Source organism: Myotis yumanensis, unplaced genomic scaffold, assembly GCF_028538775.1.
Source record: "Myotis yumanensis isolate MYYU_CA2020_CCGP unplaced genomic scaffold, mMyoYum1.0.hap1 SCAF_21, whole genome shotgun sequence".
In the NCBI taxonomy this organism is placed as follows: domain Eukaryota; kingdom Metazoa; phylum Chordata; class Mammalia; order Chiroptera; family Vespertilionidae; genus Myotis; species Myotis yumanensis.
Genome location: NW_027223772.1, coordinates 15,285,191 through 15,303,737, shown reverse-complemented (window position 1 = coordinate 15,303,737; position 18,547 = coordinate 15,285,191). Strand labels below are relative to the sequence as shown.

The window sequence follows — 18,547 nt, the reverse complement described above, 5'->3', positions numbered from 1 at the left end:
TTTTATATATATACTAGTGGCCCAGTACATGAAATTCGTGCATGGGGGCGGGGGGGTTGTCCCTCAGCCCGGCCTGAACCCTCTCCAATCTTGGACTCTTTGGGGGATGTCTGACTGCCAGTTTAGGGATTGGGCCTAAACTAGCAGTCGGACATCCCTCTCGCAATCCGGGACTGCTGGCTCCTAACCGCTCACCTGCCTGTCTGCCTGATTGCCCCTAACCACTCTGCCTGCCGGCCTGCTTGCCCCCAACTGCCCTCCCGCACCAGCCTGCTTGCCCCCAATGGCCACCCCCACCGGCCTGACCACCCACAACTGCCATCCCGTTTTGGCCTGATTACCCACAACTGCCCTCCCCTCTTGGCCCCTAACCGCCTCTACCTCCACCCCGCCACCATGGCTTTGTCCAGAAGAATGTCTGGAAGGGCTCCTGGAAGGTATCCCAGTCTAATTAGCATATTACCCTTTTATTAGTATAAACTAGAGGCCCGGTGCACAAAAATTTGTGCACTCGGGGGAGGAGGGGTGGAGGAGGGTCCCCCCAGCCCGGCCTGTGCCCTCTCGCAGTCTGGGACCCCTCGGGAGATAACGACCTGCTAGCTTAGGCCTGCTCCCGGGTGGCAGAGGGCAGGCCCAATCCCTAGGTGCAGCCCCTGGTCGGGCTCAGAGCAGGGCCGATTGGGGAGTTGGGGCACCGCCCCCTGTCACACTCAAGGCAGGGTCGATGGGGAGGTTGCAGCGCCACCCCCTGTCATGCACAGAGCAGGGCCCATCAGGGGGGTTGGGGCTCCATACCCTGTCACGCACAGAGCAGGGCTGATCAGGGGGTTGAGGAGCTCCCCCCTGTCACGCACAGAGCAGGGCCGATCAGGGGGTTGAGGAGCTCCCCCCTGTCACACACAGAGCAGGGCCGATCAGGGGGTTGAGGAGCTCCCCCCTGTCACTCACAGAGTAGGGCTGATAGGGGAGTTGGGGCACTGCACCCTGTCGCACACAGAGCAGGGCGGATCAGGGGGTTGGGCCGCCACCCTCTATCACCCACAGAGCAGGGCTGATCAGGGGTTTGGGGCGCCTTCCCCTGTCACGAACAGAGCAGGGCGGATAGGGAGGTTGTGGCCCCGCCCCCTGTCACACACAGAGCCGCAGGGCGATCAGGGGGTTTGGTCGCTGCCCCCTATCATGCTGATTCCAGTGCCGGAAGGCCTCGCGGCTCCGCTGATCTCAGTGCTGGGAGGCATATTACCCTTTTACTATATAGGACAGAGGCCTGGTGCACGGGTGGGGGCAAGCTGGTTTGCCCTGAAGGGTGTCGTGGATCAGGGTGGGGGTCCCCACTGGGGTGCCTGGCCAGCCTGGATGAGAGGATGATGGCTGTTTGCAGCTTGTCACACCCCCTTCAGGGTGGGGGTCCCCACTGGGGTGCCTGGCCAGCCTGGATGAGGGGATGATGGCTGTTTGCAGCTGGTCACACCCCCTTCAGGGTGGGGGTCTCCAATGGGGTGCCTGGCCAGTCTGGGTGAGGGGCTGAGGGCCGTTTTCAGGCTGGCGGGTGACTGAAGCTCCCAACCTGTCCTTTTTTTCTTTATTTTTATTCTGGGCCAGCTTTAGCTCTGAGGCTTGGCTCCAGCTCTGAGGCCTCGGCTGCTGAAAGCAGGTATGGTTTGTTTGGGTTCTATAATTGTAACACTGTTGTGGTCCTGCTCACTCTAGCTCTGAGATCCCGGCTAGCTGAAAGCAGGGATCTGCGTTTGTTCTATAATTGAAACAATGTTGCGGTCCTGCTGGCTGAAGCCCGTCTGGCTGAAAGCAGGTTTCTGGGGTTTTGTTTAGCTTCTATATTTGTAACAATGTTTCTTAAACTGCAAGCTCAGAGGCTGGCAGTGGCAGGCGGGGAATGTTGGCTTCCTCCGTCACTGAAGCAAGCAAGCCTCCTGTTAGCTTCAAGCTGCCTGGCTGCTGGCCGCCATCTTGGTTGGCAGTTAATTTGCATATTGCCCTGATTAGCCAATGGGAAGGGTAGCGGAGGTACAGCTAATTACCATGTTTCTCTATTATTAGATAGGATAGAGGCCTGGTGCATGGGTGGGGGCCAGCTGGTTTGCCCTGAAGGGTGTCCTGGATCAGGGTGGGGGTCCCCACTGGGGACGGTGCCAGCCTGGGTGAGGGGCTGGGGCAGTTTGCAGGCCAGCCATGCCCCCATGGGGTGAGGGTCCCCGCTGGAGGGCCTGGCCAGCCTGGGTAAGGGGTTGAGGGCTGTTTTCAGGCTGGCCACATCCCTCAGTGGGGACCCTCACCCCGATGGTGGCGCCTGCAGTCTGGGTTAGGGGCTGAGGGCTGTTTACAGGACCCTCCCTCGGTAGCCAGCCCGGGCCACCCTAGCCTCCTGCTCGCTCCGGCCTACTCCGTGGCCGCTGCCAACAGGCCCCTCCTTCAGTGGCTGGTGCAGGTGGGCGGAAAGCTTGGCTTCCTCTGTTGCCAGGGGCGACCAAGCCTCCAGCCAGCTCCAGCTGGCTCTGTGGCTGCCGCCATCTTTGCCCCGCTAATTTGCATATTCCCTCCTGATTGGCTGTGGGGTGTCGTGGAGGCATGGTCAATTTACATATTTGTCTACTATTAGTGTATGTAGTATCATCTGATTATTATCTTTGTGCACATGTAGTTTTGAAATTGTTTTTTAAAATATAGAACACATAGATTGCAAGTGTCTCTATGTGTCACCATAAATGTATACCCTCAGAGATTTAACATGGTTGTAATTGTATACAGTTTCATAAGCTTTACATTATTTGTCAATTATGAAGATGTAATTAGCAATTATTCCCAGATAGCTCAAATGGAAGGACAGCTATTTCTTGTGAAACTTATCAGACTTTAGGGCTGTGAACTTTTATCTTAGTATTCACAAAATTTCATATAAAAATAAAAAATCAAGTGTGTGTGGCAGATTATGTTCCTAAATATATGGAATCCCCTTTGTAGTAGCAATAAAATGGAAGCTGGGCGTATGGCCAGCAGCACATGGTTACACTCTTAGGCCCCTTTTGCTGCTGGTTGTGGCGTGTGGGCAGTAGCCACAGGGACAGGTGCCGTTTCCAGGTCTTCCACTTGACAGGCTTGCGTGCTCCCCTCATCTTTCTTGTCTTGCTGATGGCAGGGAGCAGCCACTGTAGACACAGGAGATGGGAGCCCCACGTTGAATATGGCAGAGGCATCTCACTGCGCCTGACTGTTCACAGTCTCTCCCTCACATTCACGGGTGGTGGCCCAGCCACTGCCCTACCATACTACTTTCTCTTTGATTGTTTCAGGCAAGACAGTTTTTTAAAAAAAATATATTTTACTGATTTTTTACAGAGAGGAAGGGAGAAGGACAGAGAGTCAGAAACATCGATGAGAGAGAAACGTTGATCAGCTGCCTCCTGCACACCCCCTCCCGGGGATGTGCCCACAACCAAGGTACATGCCCTTGACCAGAATTGAACCTGGGACCCCTCAGTCCGCAGGCCGATACTCTATCCACTGAGCCAAACCAGCCAGGGAAGGCAAGATAGTTTTAAAATATTTGCTCATTTTTTCAAAAAGCCCAGAGTTCTGCTTTATTCTTCACATTGTCTTTGCTGAGCTATTCTCTCTCTCTGCTTGTGGTTGGCAACATGTTGATAAGTGTTTATTTTACCAGTGACACCTACGTCCTCCTGAGCATTGTGCACAGAACTGCGTTCTAGGAGGGGTGTCTTCTGCCACTCAGGCTGTACTCCAGGAGCTCAGTGCTGGCCATCCTAAAACACACACTAAATATCACATAGAAATAAGCATTAGGAAAACATCAAGGGTGTGGCAGATTGAGAAGACTGTTAGCTGAGAGCTGGCTAGAGGCAAGGGTCCCAAAACCTGTAGCAGATGGTAGGAATAGTGTTGAATACGTCAAACACCTCTGCCAAATGGACACTCATTGCTTCTGGCTCACAGTCTTTGCTCCTGGCTCACATCCCTTACTAAAAAGTAGAAAGGAACTGAAGGGAATTAAATTTTATTGGACACCTTAACATTTATTGAGAGGCTCTGCAAAATAGTGATTAAGAACACGAGGAACTGGAGTCAGATATATCAGATATATTAGCTGCAGAGTTTGATAAATAACTTAATCTCAGTGTTTTCATTTGCAAAATGGGGATAATAATACTACCTTCAAAGTTTTCTAAACATTAAATAAAATAACATACCTAAATGTTTGGAACAGACTAAGAAGTCAGTTGATAAACGGCGTATCATTATCTGTTCTGCTCTCATTCCTGGTGCCTAGTGCTTTACATATTTATCTCATCAATCCTATAACATGGGCATAATCTTTCCCATTTTACAGATGAAGAAACTGAAGTTGAAGAATTTGTGTGGTGAAACAGATCTCATTCTAGCTATTTTTTGAATGAAGAAATGGAAGCATGGACTATTTAAATAATTTATGGATGTCCCAAAGTGAAGCAATTATGAAGGTGGGATCCAAAGCCATACCTGTCTATCCTGATGTTTGGCAATTCTCCATTTGTTGTCACTCCTGACAGATGGTAATGGTCATGGTGATTACATTAAATTTTAACAATCAATTGTCTTCATACACCAGGATATCATCATGACTACTTTCAGTGAGGACCAGACTCACAACTGTTAGGGAAGGGGCTAGTGTCTCTAAGTTGAGTTTTCCCATCAGGCTCTATGCCCATCAAAACCATAGGCAGTCCTTACTCTGATTTCTTTTTTTAAAAACATATTTTTATTGATTTCAGAGAGGAAGGGAGAGGGAGAGAGATAGAAACATCAATGATGAGAGACTCATTGATCAGCTGATTCCTGCACGCCCCCTACTAAGGATCCAGCCCACAACCTGGGCATGTGCCCTTGACTGGAATCAAACCTGGGACCCTTCAGTCCACAGGCTGGTGCTCTATCCACTAGCCAAACTGGCCAGGACTTACTCTGATTTCTAATATAACCCAAACAATCGATGATTATCTTTCTGAAGTTGTCCTAGTCGATTGCAAGTACTTTCTGAGGTTATGTTATTTAAATAGCACTGTCAGGTGGTCTGTAACTCCCTTATTTGAATTTACAATCTACTGATGAGCCAACATAAAGATATCAAAACAATTAGCAACTAAAACAAGTGAACAGTAGTTATAATAATTACAATAGTCAAGCTATAAATGAAATTGTTTCCTAGCAGTTAAAGTGAACATGATTACCAGACAGGGCAAAAGATACAAGAGGAAGCAAAGTTTTCCCAAACTACAAAAGAGATTTACAAGTGTCATTTTACAAAAGATGGAATGAACAGAGCCCTCAACAATATTCCCGCAGCGGGTGCTGTACACCTGAAGCTAATAGCAAATAACACTGAATGTAAACTGTAATTGAAAAATAAAATTCACAAAAACCAAAAAATGTAGTCAATGTGCAATAGCAGAAATTTGTGTGGCCGAGGGAGTATACTCAGAGCAGCATATTTTTCAAACAATATTCCTAAACACACCTTTCTCGGCTGGGATTTGATGAAAGGTAGGGAGGAGGAAACCCTAAGCTCTGATGAGCACCTGGACACAACGATCTTAGCGTCTCTGGGTGAGGAAGGATCCATCTGCTCTAAGCGCCCTCAGCATCTGGCTGGGGGAGCCCCTGATGTTATACGATGGCGCCTCACTCTTGACCAGCTTAAGCAGGCGGGCTAAGGGCTCCTGTTATTTTGAACTGCACGCAGTAAGCACCGCGTGTGTGGACAGGCACATTAGCCGGTAGCGCGGCTCTCCAGGGCATGAGCAGTAAACCGGATGCCACGCAGAGCTGCACGGTCAGCCAAACGGGACACGAACGCAGAGCCCAGGGCACAGCCCAGGGGCGCGGGGAGGAGGCTCCCTGCGGGGAGTTCTCACGCCACCGGCTCCCCACTGTTCCTCGGCCGCGGAGGATCACTTTCTCCCTGTCTCCGCGGGACACGCCTTTATACCCGGGTTACCCTGGGGCCGGGAAAGTCGGGTCTGGAACGCTGTCACCCAGCCGGGGCGGGGCGGGGGGGCGGGGCGAATCCGCGGGGCGGGGCGTAGCGCGCGCGGCTATTGGTCCGGGCGGCAGCAGGCTGGGGGCGGGGCCAGGCCGCGGGGCGGGGCCAGGCCGCTCGGCGGGGGTGGGGCGGCAGCCTCTGGCCCACGCCGTAAACAGACAACATGGCGGCGGCGGCTCCCGGGGCTCTGGGCGCCTGGCAGGCCGGCCGCGTCCGACTGGTGGCCGCTAGCTGTGCGCCGCTCGGCCCTCGGTGGAGGCTGCCCGGCTCCTTGACGGGCCCGCGGCTGGGGTCGGCGATCTGGGCCCGGGACCGGGCGCCCGCGGCCGGGGGGCTGCCCCTGCGGCGGGGCTACGGCTCCGAGGTGAAGACGGACGACGAGCTGCGGGTACGGTACCTGGAGGAGGAGAACCGAGGTGCGTGGCGGCGCTGGCGGCCGGCGCCCCTAAGAAGGGGTCGCGGGGTCGAGTGTGGGGGCGACGTCCTTGTCGGCTGAGCGGCCGGGTCGGGGTCCCCTCCGCGCCGAGGCCGACGAGCGGTCAGCGCCGGTGACACTCGCCCCCGGCGTCCTGCCCGCGCTGCGACTGCTCCCTGTGAGCGCGGTCAGGGCGAGTGTGGGCGCGGCGAGAGCCCTGCAGCGTGCGGGAGGATTTTACCGTGACGCTGCCCCTGACAGTCCCCGCCATCTATCTTAGGAAGTTAGCTGGGGGCACTCTCCCACTCAGGTGAGCAGTTGTGAACATTTTTGTCCTCCGCATGCCGTGCTCAGCGGGGGACCCCTCGCGGATGGTGCGCATGGCGTCCTTGAGTTGCCTCCTGCGGGGGAGACAGGCCTTGGCCTCCGCTCAGTTCAGCGGGGGGAGGAGGCTGTGGAAGGCGGAACACGCCATCGGGGGCGGCCCCTGAGGCTGTGTCCCCGCCCCTTGCCCAGCGGGGCGGCTAAGGGTCTGAGAGGTGTGAGAGCAGTGGCACCGGACTAGCCATTCAGTTAGACGTGCGGTTACCTGAGACCTGTGCTCTCTTAGGCGGAAGCGCGAGCCCTGGTAGTGAGGTGGCTGCGGCGATTGTCAGGCGGTGCGGGCTCTGAAGGTCTGGGGCGAGCACAGGCTGTAAGACCCCAAGGGGGCATGGGGTCGGTTATTTGGGGGGATTGGAAGACTCGAGGGGGAGATTCTGAGGGTCAGGCGAGGGTTTTGCCAGATGGAACAGGCTCCTGGCATTCCTTACTAGGCAGTGGAATGGACAGTGGGGAGGGTTCTTGGGCAAACGCCTCTGTGCCTCAACTTTCTTGTGTATAAAATAGAAAACATAATCCCAACGTTGTGCGGCTGCTGTGAAGACTAAATGGTAATGTAAATTGCCCACTAAGTATCTGGCGACCAGTAGGTGCTCTGGAGTTTGTTTATTATTTCAGACAGAGACAAGGCATGGAATATGAACATGTGGGTTGTTTTGGGGAAAAATAAGGCAGGTTTGGCTGTAGTGTGGCATGGTGGGTGGGATCCTGGGGGAGTCCGCTGGAAAGCCTTGAAGGTGAGCTTAGTCTCACTGGAATGTCCTCTCCATTAGGTGTAGCAACAGTACATTCGATACAAAAGGAGGCACCATGTTCTATATTTCTTCATCTTTATGACTTCACGAATTCACATTGAAAGTGAGTTTTCATAAAATGCCTGGAAATTCCATAAGTTAGGATCCAGATGGATTAAAAAGAAATGGGAGCATACAAGACAATTTAATAATTAAGATATTTTAGTTACCTCAGATAACCTGTACAATCAGGTGTTAGGACATCATGGTTTCTTAAGACAATTGACCCAGCTTCCTGGAGGGATGGGCTAGAATGACAGCTCAGGCTCAGCAGAGTATGCTCTGCCTTACGGGAGCCGGCAGGAAGCGGAGCAAAGAAAACATGAGGTCAGGGGTGCTGCGGTGGTGGCCTCCCTGGGCCTCTGCTTCTCAGAGCGGCTAGCCCAAAATGGCTCTGGGGCAGTCCGCAAGGAATCTCAGAGTCCTCCGTGTCAGAGGAGCCCCGACTGCTCCCTGTCCCGTCGGCCTCTAGGCTGGGGCGGTGGGTAGCACAGATACATCAGCCCTCGTCCGTTATCTGTTTGTCCCGTGCTTCTAATTGGATGTGGAGGCACAAGGTGTACAACCGGCTTCTTTAGTGGCCATTGCTTGCATTGCTGTCCAGCCTGCTTAGTCCTGGTCATGGTTTACAAAGGCCTCTCTTGTTCGTGGGCAACAGCCTCCTTTATAAGCCAGCTGACCATTCTTCTTCCCAGTGTATTCTTTACACTGGTGCTGGACTTCCCTTTTTTGAAGGCCAAGAATCAACTCTGCTCAGGTGAACACCTCTAGTGGCTTCCCCTTGCCTGCAGGTCCCCACAGCTGGCAGGCCTTCACAGGGCCCCCTCTCCCTTCAGCGGCAACTAAGCTTTGTGTTTTTCTGCTTTGCATGCAAGTGAAGTGACTTCTCCCTTCCCCTTACCAACCGTCTCCCAGGCTGGCATGCTTCTTGCCATTGTGACCCATTTCAAAGGTCATCTTTGCGAACCTTATTGGAACAACTCCTGGCAGAAACAGAGCAAACAAGTAAATGCATAATGCAAGTCATCCTTGATACCTGCTTCTCCTCCTTATTCACCTCTAGATGCTCACGTCTTCCCGAGTGTCTTTGAAATCTTTCCACTTTTCTCTATGTTCTTCTTTATCAATACCGCTCTTGTCCAAGCCAGCATCGTCTCTCAGGTGGACTGTTGCAGAGGTCTCATGTTTTCTTATGATGGCATGTGAATTACGTAATTATATATGTAGCTATATAAAATTACATAATTATATATGTTAATTATGTAATTCACATGCCATAAAATTCAAAATGGAGACTTGTTTTTAGTGTATTTAGAGTTGTGCAACCATCACCACAATCCAGATTTAGAACATTTTTATCAGTGCAAAAAGAAACCCTGTTCTCTTTAGCAATGACTTGACTGCCCGTTGTCACAGTCCTGCTGCCCCCAAATAAGACCCATTTGTCTACTCTGACATTTCATATGAAAAGTGAATAGTGCTGCTTAGGATATTCATGTACACATTTTTGTGAACATCTGTTTCATTAGGAGTGGAATGGCTGGATCATAGGGTAATTCTATGATTAACATTTTAAGGAACTGTGGAACTTTTCCAAAGTGGCTGCAGCAATTTACATTCCCACTAGCGAGGTATGAAGGCTTCAATTTCTTCATATTCTGACCAACACTTGTTATTGTGTTTTTTATTACATCTGGTGCTTGTAAAGTGATATTGTGACTTTGATTTGGATTTGCCTAATGGTTAGTGATTTGGATCTTTTCATGTGCTTATGGGCCATGTGTGTATCTTTTTTAGAGAAATGTCTTAAATCCTTTTCCCATTTGTAATTGGTTTGTTTGTCCTTTTATTGCTGAATTTCGAGAGTTCTTTATATATTCTGGATGCAAATTTTGTATCAGATACGTGATTTGCAAATGTTTTCTCCTATTTTGTGGGTTGTCTTTTCATTTTTTTAAGCCTTATCTGAGGATATGTTTTTTGGAGATGCCCTTTATCGGATTGAAAAAGCTTCCATCTATTCATAGTCTAAGTGTTTTACCATTTTGAATTTTGTCAGATGCTGTTTTGGCGTCTATTAAAATGATCATATGATTTTTCTTGTTTAGCCTGTTGACGTGATGAATTATGTTAATTGGTTTTCAAATATTGAACCAGTCTTGAGTACCTGGAATAAATCCCACTTGGTTATGATATATAACTCTTTTTATACATTTCTGGATTTGATTTGCTAGTATTTTGTTGAGGATGTTTGCATCTCTGTTCATGAGAGCTAGTGGTTTTTAGTTTTTCGTACTTGGGATGCCTTTTTCTGGTTTTGGTATGAGTGTAATGCTGGCTTCATAGAATGAGTTAGAAGTGCTCCTTTCTGCTTATATTTTCTGGAGGAGATTACAGAGAAATTATATCACTTATTTTTGAATGCTTTGGTAGAGTTCACTTGTAAACTTATGTATATCAGATGCTTTCTGTTTTGGAAAGTTATTATTTATTAATTAAGTTTCTTTAATTGATACAGGCCTATTTAATTTATCTATTTCTCATGTGAGTTCTGGTAGAGTGTCTCTTTCAAAGAATTCTCTCATTTCATCTAAGTTACCAAATTTGTGGGATAGAGTTGTTTATAGTATTCCTTTGTTATGCATATGATATCAATGGAATTCAGTAATGATGATACTACTTTCATTTCTGATATTAGTAATTTGTTCTCTCTCTTTTTTTCATAGTTTGCCTGATTAGAGGCTTATTAATTTACTGATCTTTTTAAAGAACTAGCTTTTAAAATTTTTTTTTTTTATTGATTTTTAGAAAGAGGAAGGGAGAGGGATAGAGAGAAACATTGATGAGAGAGAAACATCATGTATTGGCTGCCTCCTGTATGCCCCCTACTGGGGATTGAGCCTGCAACCTGGTTATGTGCCCTGACCCCTGACTGGGAATCAATCAAGATCTCCAAGTTCCTTGGTCCATGCTCAACCACTGAGTCACATCTTTTCCTACTGATTTTCTATTTTCAGTTTTATTGTTTTCTGCTGATTTTTTTCTTTTTCCAATTATTTTAGATTTAATTTGCTTTTGTTCTAGTTTCTTAAGGTGGAAGCTTAGATTATCAATTGTAGATGGTTCTTAATATGTGCATTCAATCAATGCTGTAAATTTCCTCTAAGCACTGCTTTTGCTATAACCTACAAATTTTGATGTTGTATTTTTATTTTCATGTATTTAAAATATTTTAAATTTCTCTTGAGATTTCTTTCTTTCTTTCTTTTTTTTTTAACCTATGTTCTGTTCAGAAGTACTTTACTTAATCTCCAAGTATTTTGGGATTTTCTAGCTGTCTGTTACTGATTTCTAAGAGCATACTTCAATATGATTTTTTATTGTTTTAAATTTGTTAAGGTGTATTTTTGGCCCAGAATGTGATCTGTGTTGGCGAATGTGTATTCTGTTGTTGGCTGTAGTAGTTTATATTCAGTTAGATCTAGTTTTCAGTTATAGTTGATTGGTGTTGCTCAGCTCAGCTATACCCTTATCTGATTTTCTGCCTGCTGATCTGTCAGTTATTGATAGAGGCATTGGTGCATTACATGAGATTTGTTGTAATAATTGTTAAATTATTGAAGTTCACAAAAATTTTCAAATAAAGTTAATATATAAGGTAAAATTAAAAATAAAATAAAAATACTGTGGAAGGGTGCCACCCTTCACTTTCAGGCCCTTTCATCAAAAGTAAAGACTTTAAACATCTCTTGAGTCCTTGCTGTGAATGATAATTTTGTTCACTGTCCTTATTATTTGAGTTACCTATACAATTATTTTTACAGACAGTATCTGGACTCCTTTCTATGTAAGATGAGAAAAGGAAATGTTTGCTATTTTATTTCTTTCATCTTCTACCTTCCAATTTCTGTCATTTGTAACTTTTAGTTTACATCATAAAAACTTGTGAGAGTTACATGTTGTTCTCCTATGACTTAGTCAGTGCTTCCTCGGTAGATGGACCACAGACAGGCTTGTAATGCCACTGTGATAGTCATGGGGACACTGCCTTCACTGTCTCCAGAAGCGGTCGTCTTCCCATGTCCACTCCACAGCCCAGAGCCTGCGCTCTCTCTCTGCGCAGATCTGCACCTCTGCTGGGGCTTCTTGCTTGGTGTCCCCGAGCATACTTTTTTTTTTTTTTTGTAAATTGAGATGAAATTCATATAACAGAAAATTGATCATTTTAAAGTTTTTAAGTGTACAGTTCAGTGGTTTTTAGTTTACTCACCATGTTGTACAACCATCATACTGTCATTACAGGCTACTTTCATTGCCTCCAAAGCAAATCCATGCCCCTTAGTCAGTCCCTCCTCATTCCCCTCCCCCCAGTTTCCAGAAACCACGAATCTCCTTTCTGTCTTCATGGACTTGCCTGTACCAGGTTTTTCACAGAAATAGAATCAAATAATAGATGGCTTTAGGTATCTGGCTCCTGTCATCCTTATGTCTCAGGGTTTACCTATGTTATCGCATGTATCAGTACTTCATTCCTTTCTGTGGCTGAGTGGTGCTCCCTTTTTATGTCTTTCTACTTTTTGGGTATTATGAATAGTGCTGCCGAACACTTGTATACAGTTACTTGTTTGAGCACATGTTTTCGTTTCTTCTGAGTAGATAGTTAGGAGGAGAATCATTGGGTCATACGGTAAATTTATGTTCAGTTTTTAGAGGACCCAGAAACTTTTCCACAGCAGCTACACCATTTTACATTTTCAACAATCTACAGGGGTACCTGTTTTTTCCACATCCTCGTCAACACTTACTTGTTCCCACTTTTTTTTGGTTATAGCCATTCTACTGGTTGTGAACTGATACCTTCTTGTGGTTTTGATTTGCATTTCTCTAATAACAAATGATGTTTAGCATCATTTCATGTGCTTATTGGGCATTTGTAGATTTCCCTTGGAAAAATACCTATTTAAGTATTTTGCTCAGTATTCCATTGGGTTGCTTGTCTTTTTTATTGTGAGTAACAACAATTCTTTATATAATCTGTGTATTAACCCTATATCAGATATATGATTTGCACATATTTTCTATTCTGCGGATTGTTTTATCACTTTCTAGATCATGTTGACGAGGTCTGATTTATCTGTTTTTCTCTTGTAGCTTCTGCTTTTGTTGTAATATTTAAGACACTGTTGCCTAATCCAAGATCATGAAGATTTATACTTATGTTTCCTCCTAAGAGTGTTATAGTGGTAGCTCTTACAGTTCTGTCTTGCATCCATTTTACATATGGTGTGAGGAAAAAGTCCAATCCATTCTTTGGTGGGTGAGTAATATCTAGTATCCCACCACTATTTGTTGAAAAGACTATTTTTGCACCATTGAATGGTCTTGGTATCCTTGTCTAAAACCAATTGACCTTAAAAGTGTTTATTTTTGAAGTCTTAATTCAATTCCATTGATCTATATGTCTCTCCATATGCCAGTATCACACTGTTTGATAACTGTAGTTTTGTAATAAGTTTTGAAATCAGAAAGTATCCAAATAAAATCCTCCAAATAAGTCTTTCAGTTTATTTCTGCAAATAAGGCAGTTGGAACTTTGATAGAGATGTGTAGATCAATTTGGGAAGTATTGCCTTCTTAACAATTAAATCTTTTATGAACACAGGACACCTTTTTACTTATTTAGGTCTTAATTTCTTTAAGTGATATTTTATAGTTTTTAGTGTACAGTCTTGAACTTTCTTGATTAAGTTCATTCCTAAGCATTCTATTCCTTTTGATGCTATTAGAAATTGAATTGTTTTCCTAATCTCATTTTTGGAGTGTTTGTTGATAGTGTTTAGAAATATGGCTGCTTTTTACATATTGATCTTGTATCATGTAACTTTGCTGAGTTCATTTATTAGCTCCAATAGTTTTTGGTGGATTCTTTGGACTTTTCTCTATATAAGATCATGTCATCTGTGACTAGAAATAATGTAACTTCTCTCTCCCGCTCAACCTGGATGCTTTTCTTTCTTATCCCTTCCCTTCTTTTCCCTTCCCTGCCCCTGCCCCTCCCCCTGCCCCTCCCCCTCCCCTGCCCCTGCCCCCCCCCCCCCCCCCGCCTCTTCCCTTGTCCCTCCCTTCCCCTCCCCTCCCCTTCCCTCCCCCCTCCCCCTTTCTTTTCTTTTCTTTTCTTTTCTTTTCTTTTCTTTTCTTTTCTTTTCTTTTCTTTTCTTTTCTTTTCTTTTCTTTTCCTTTCCTTTCCTTTCCTTTCCTTTCTCTTCTCTTCTCTTCTCTTCTCTTCTCTTCTCTTCTCTTCTCTTCTCTCTTTTCTTTTCTTTCTCTTTCTCTTTCTCTTTCTCTTTCTCTTTCCCTTTCCCTTTCCCTTTCCCTTTCCCTTTCCCTTTCCTTTTTTGCCCAATTACCTCGGCTAGAATTTCCAGTGAAACATTGAATAGAAGTGGTAAAAACAGACATCCTTGTCTTGTTTCGTATCTTAGGGGGAAGACCTTTAGTGTCTGATCATTGAGTATGATGTTAGTTGTGACATTTTATAAATGCCTTTTATGAGGTTGAGAAAGTCCCTTCTATTACTAGTTTGTTGACGTTTTTTTCCTTTGTCAGTTGAGATGATCACATGGTTTAAAACATTTTTCTTTATTCTGTGAATGTGGTATATTTGATTGGTATAGATCCAATTATGGTATATCAACCTTTAAATATGCTGCTTGATTTGGCTTTTTAATATCTTCTGGAGGATTTTTACCTTTATATTCATTAGGGATGTTGGTTTGTCGTTCCTCGTATATTCTTATTTCTTTCTAATCTATTCTCTACACTGTTACATGAGTGATCTTTTTAAAATACAAATTTGGCCCTGACCGGTTTGGCTCAGTGGATAGAGCGTCGGCCTGTGGACTGAAGGGTCCCAGGTTCGATTCCGATCAAGGGCATGTACCTTGGTTGCGGGCACATCCCCAGTACAGGGTGTGCAGAAGGCAGCTGATTAATGTTTCTCTCTCATTGATGTTTCTAACTCTCTATCCTTCTCCCTTCCTCTCTGTAAAAAATCAATAAAATATATTTAAAATAAAATAAAATAAAATACAAATTTGAACATAGAAATAAATTTCCCCAACTTGATAAAAAGCTATTGGAAATGTATAGCAAACATATTAAATGGTGAAATACTAAAGCATTCTCATTAAAGGCATTGACAAAATAAGGGAACTTGTTAAACTTGCTAATATTCTGTATTCATCACAATCAATTATAGAATACTTTTGTTCTCCCCAAAAGAAACTCCACACTTTTTAGCTTTCACTGCCCAATCCCTCCATCTCTGCCAGCGGTATACAACCACTAATTGACTTTCGTCCCTTTCAGTTTGCCTCCTCACGGCCTTCCAGACAAATGGAATTATACAGTATGTGCTCCTTTGGGACTGTTTTCTTTCACTCAGCATAATGTTTTAAAGGTTCATCCATGTTGTACACGTATCGGTTTTTTATTTCTTTTTATTGCCAAATGCACGTGTAGACCACATTTTGTTTATCCATTCATCAGGTGATGGACATTGGGTTGTTTCCATCTTTTGAATATTTTGGATAATGCTTCTCTGATCATTCTGATACAGGATTTTGTGTGGACATATGTTTTCATTGGAAATGTTTTTTAAGGAAGATACTAAGCCCCAAAGTTACAAAAACAAAGATATACTACATAAAATTTAAAACTTTGGTGCAACAAAATACCATAAACAAGTTGAATTAAAAAAGTGAGTGATAGGGAAAAGACTTAATAAATAATGAGTTAATATTTGTAATGTAAAAAATTAGTCAAAATGCAAAAGACCACTCCGTGAGTAGGTAGGCAAACAAAAAAGACCAGTTAATTCACAAAAGAAATGACAGATGGCCATTAAACTTAGTTAATTAAACTTTAGTTCAGAAAATGGGGTGAAACCTGATATAAAATGACATTATCTTCCCATGTATTATCAGAGATTTATAATATTAAGTGTTGGCTGGACCAGTGATTCTTTTTTTAAAAAAATATGTATTCTTATTGATTTCAGAGAGGAAGGAAGAGGGAGAGAGAGATAGAAACATCAATGATGAGAGAGAATCATTGATCGGCTGCCTCCTGCAGGCCCCCTACTGGGAATGGAGCCCAAAACCCGGGCATGTGCCCTTGATGGGAATTGAACCCGGGACCCTTTAGTCCGCAGGCCGATGCGCTATCCACTGAGCAAAACCGGCTAGGGCTGGACAAGTGATTCTTAATAGCACATTTTATGAGCCCCCCTCTATTGACCTGAAATGCAATGTACCGATAATGTAAGCTACTCACATACGTAATTTTTAAAAATGCCTAAATATAATGAAAACAAAAGGAAGGTACTTTTTGGTAAAGCAACATATTTTAATATGTAAGTTTTTTTGCTATGATTACTAAAATATAAATAAGTTAAGATCAAAGAGAAGAAAGAAGACCAGAAGCCATTTAACACAAGAAGTAGAGGAAAATAACAAAAAAGATGGCATAAATAGTTAATAGAATAAAAACTAATATTGGGGCCCTAAGCTCAGTTGGTTAGAGCATCATCCAGATATGCCAAGGTTGTGGGTTTGATCCCTGGTTAGGCCACATACAAGAATCAACTAATGAATGCATGAATAAGTGGACCAGCAAATCGATATCTCCCTCTCCCTCTCCCTCTCTTACTTTCCGCCCCTCTCTTTTCCTCTTCCCCCTGTCTCTAAAATCAATAAATAAAAACAGTAATAATAACAACAAAAAACCAACTACCCTTCTCCCCTAATATTGGGTTAAAAATGACAGACCAAACTAATTTGTATATGGTGAGAGACTGAGACAGTAGCCTGAATTGAAAAAGGGATACCATGCCAAGATGAATTTTAGACAGTCAGGGAACAAATATGATATTCTCGCAAATGAGCTGCACCTTACTTAAATAACTTTGAGTCAGAATTTTCTATTGGGACTTGGGAGAGGGTGGCAACAGAGTAAATTATAAGATTCACTTCTCATTGACACCAAGTCAGATAGAAGTTCTCTCTTATCAGTAATACACTTGAAAATGCAGTTGCAGTAAATGTAATTAGACTAAGTCTGCCTTTAACTTTTCTTTTTTGATGGGTACCATGTGAAACAATTTATCAGAATTCCTCTGATTTTAGGGCAACAAGCTTGTACTTGTGTGTTTGTGTGTAGAGTTGGAATTTTCTGCATCCCAATGTATTAGATTTTGTACAATGTATCTTTTGCATCTTGTGTAAGAAAATCTGGTGGTTTCATCCAAAGTGAGACACAAGAATGGCCACAGATACACCTAAATGGCCTGTAGAAGCTGAGTTCCAGTGACCTTTTTCCTGTACATCCTTGTAAATAAATTAATGTGGGTAATATAAGAATAATTTGTTGGCACAGTTGTGTCTCAGTACAATGTAGAGGTAGTTTAAACATATTTGAATTGACCTTAATATTAGGTTCATTTTGTATATTTTTCAGCATTATTGATAATATAAAAATTCAAATATGAGGGGAAGGAAGTGTTCTTGTGTAGGTTATACACATAATTGGAGAGAAAATGTAGTATTTCCCACCTTTGTAAATTTCTGAAGGTTCTCATGTTCACATTTGTCCCTGATTTTATCGATGTAATTTTGTGTTCTTTAATGTACAAAGGGCCCTTAAGTTATGTCACCTTCAGACCCCACAGGCCCTGGACCCAGCCTTGGAGGCAGCCCACGATGCTCCTTTACATTTTCCTAATGTGGCCTCAGAGGTGTTGGTGCTTGGCCGGGCAGTAAGTAGGGACTGTTTGGGGGATTATTTGCAAAATTAAGAATTCCCAGACCTAGAACGTTCATTTCTTGATATTTGTCAGGCAAATACTTATGCAGGTATAGAAAAAGAAATCTTTAAGAATGCTTATTGCAGCACTATAATATTTAGTAACAGTTTAAATGCTCAAAAGGAGACTAATGGAAATCCATGTCACAGAATTTTATGATTTAAAGGAATGTCTGGAGATAGAAAGATCTTTAAGATTGAATTAAGTAAGTAAAAGAAATATTTATGACTTAGCTATGTAGAACAGCACTGACAGAAAATACTGACCCCATTTATGTAAAATAGCAACAACAGCCCAAACTGTAGCATAGCTCTGTATTTCTGTGTGCAGATACATTTTCTGGGAGGTTCCATAACTGATTACTGAGGCTACCTCTGGGGAGGATAGTGGGAGGGTCCAGGGAAGGAGATTTTCACTTTGTGTGTATAATTTTAATTTTGTACAAGCCAAATATATTTATGTATATTTTTAAAAAGTCCCAGCTAAGTCTCTGTGCTCATCTTTCAGCTGTGTGAGCTTTGTAGAGCAGGATTGATGTTGTAATGAACTTGTCACAGATTCACCAGTGATGTTTTATGAAAAGGCAGGGAAACCTAAGACAGGGATTTAAGGTTAGCATATGAACGTATAATTTTTTCTGAGTTTGAATAAACCTGTTTTGGCTAGGTTACATGAGGAGGATGCATGATAATTGAGCTTCCTTAGAAGCTGTTAATTGTGAAATAAAGTGGGACAATTACAAAACAAAGAATGACAGGATCTGCTGAAGAAAGCTAAGGTTTCATTCCATTTTGGGGTAATAGTAGCTCATTGATACATTTGACAGTACAATTGTTTGGCGCTGGATGATTCATTTTAAATTACAGAGCTAACTTCCAACTCTTTGATGTGGATGTACCCAAAACATCAGTCCTCAAACCTGGGGCCAACACTGCTATAATTAACCATGGTAAAAGCATTTTGATGGTACTTTACATGTTAGTAATAATGTCAACAGTATTGTATCTAGCATGTATTATGGTAACACTTACTGTCCCTACCTG

General features: G+C 43.9%; 1 protein-coding gene across 3 annotated transcripts in view; it reads left to right on the top strand.

The window, feature by feature from the left end:
- Window positions 1–6,184: 6,184 nt before the first annotated feature.
- The window catches only part of AUH (AU RNA binding methylglutaconyl-CoA hydratase), a 184,966-nt gene continuing 172,603 nt past the window's right edge, over window positions 6,185–18,547 (top strand). For 2 of the 3 annotated variants that reach the window (XM_070400946.1, XM_070400945.1), the window contains exon 1: window positions 6,185–6,468. In XM_070400946.1, the coding sequence (XP_070257047.1) occupies window positions 6,216–6,468 (253 nt within the window). In that variant the 5' untranslated portion in view covers window positions 6,185–6,215. The remainder of the gene's footprint in view (window positions 6,469–18,547) is intronic. The other variant, XM_070400947.1, reaches the window with a different exon arrangement.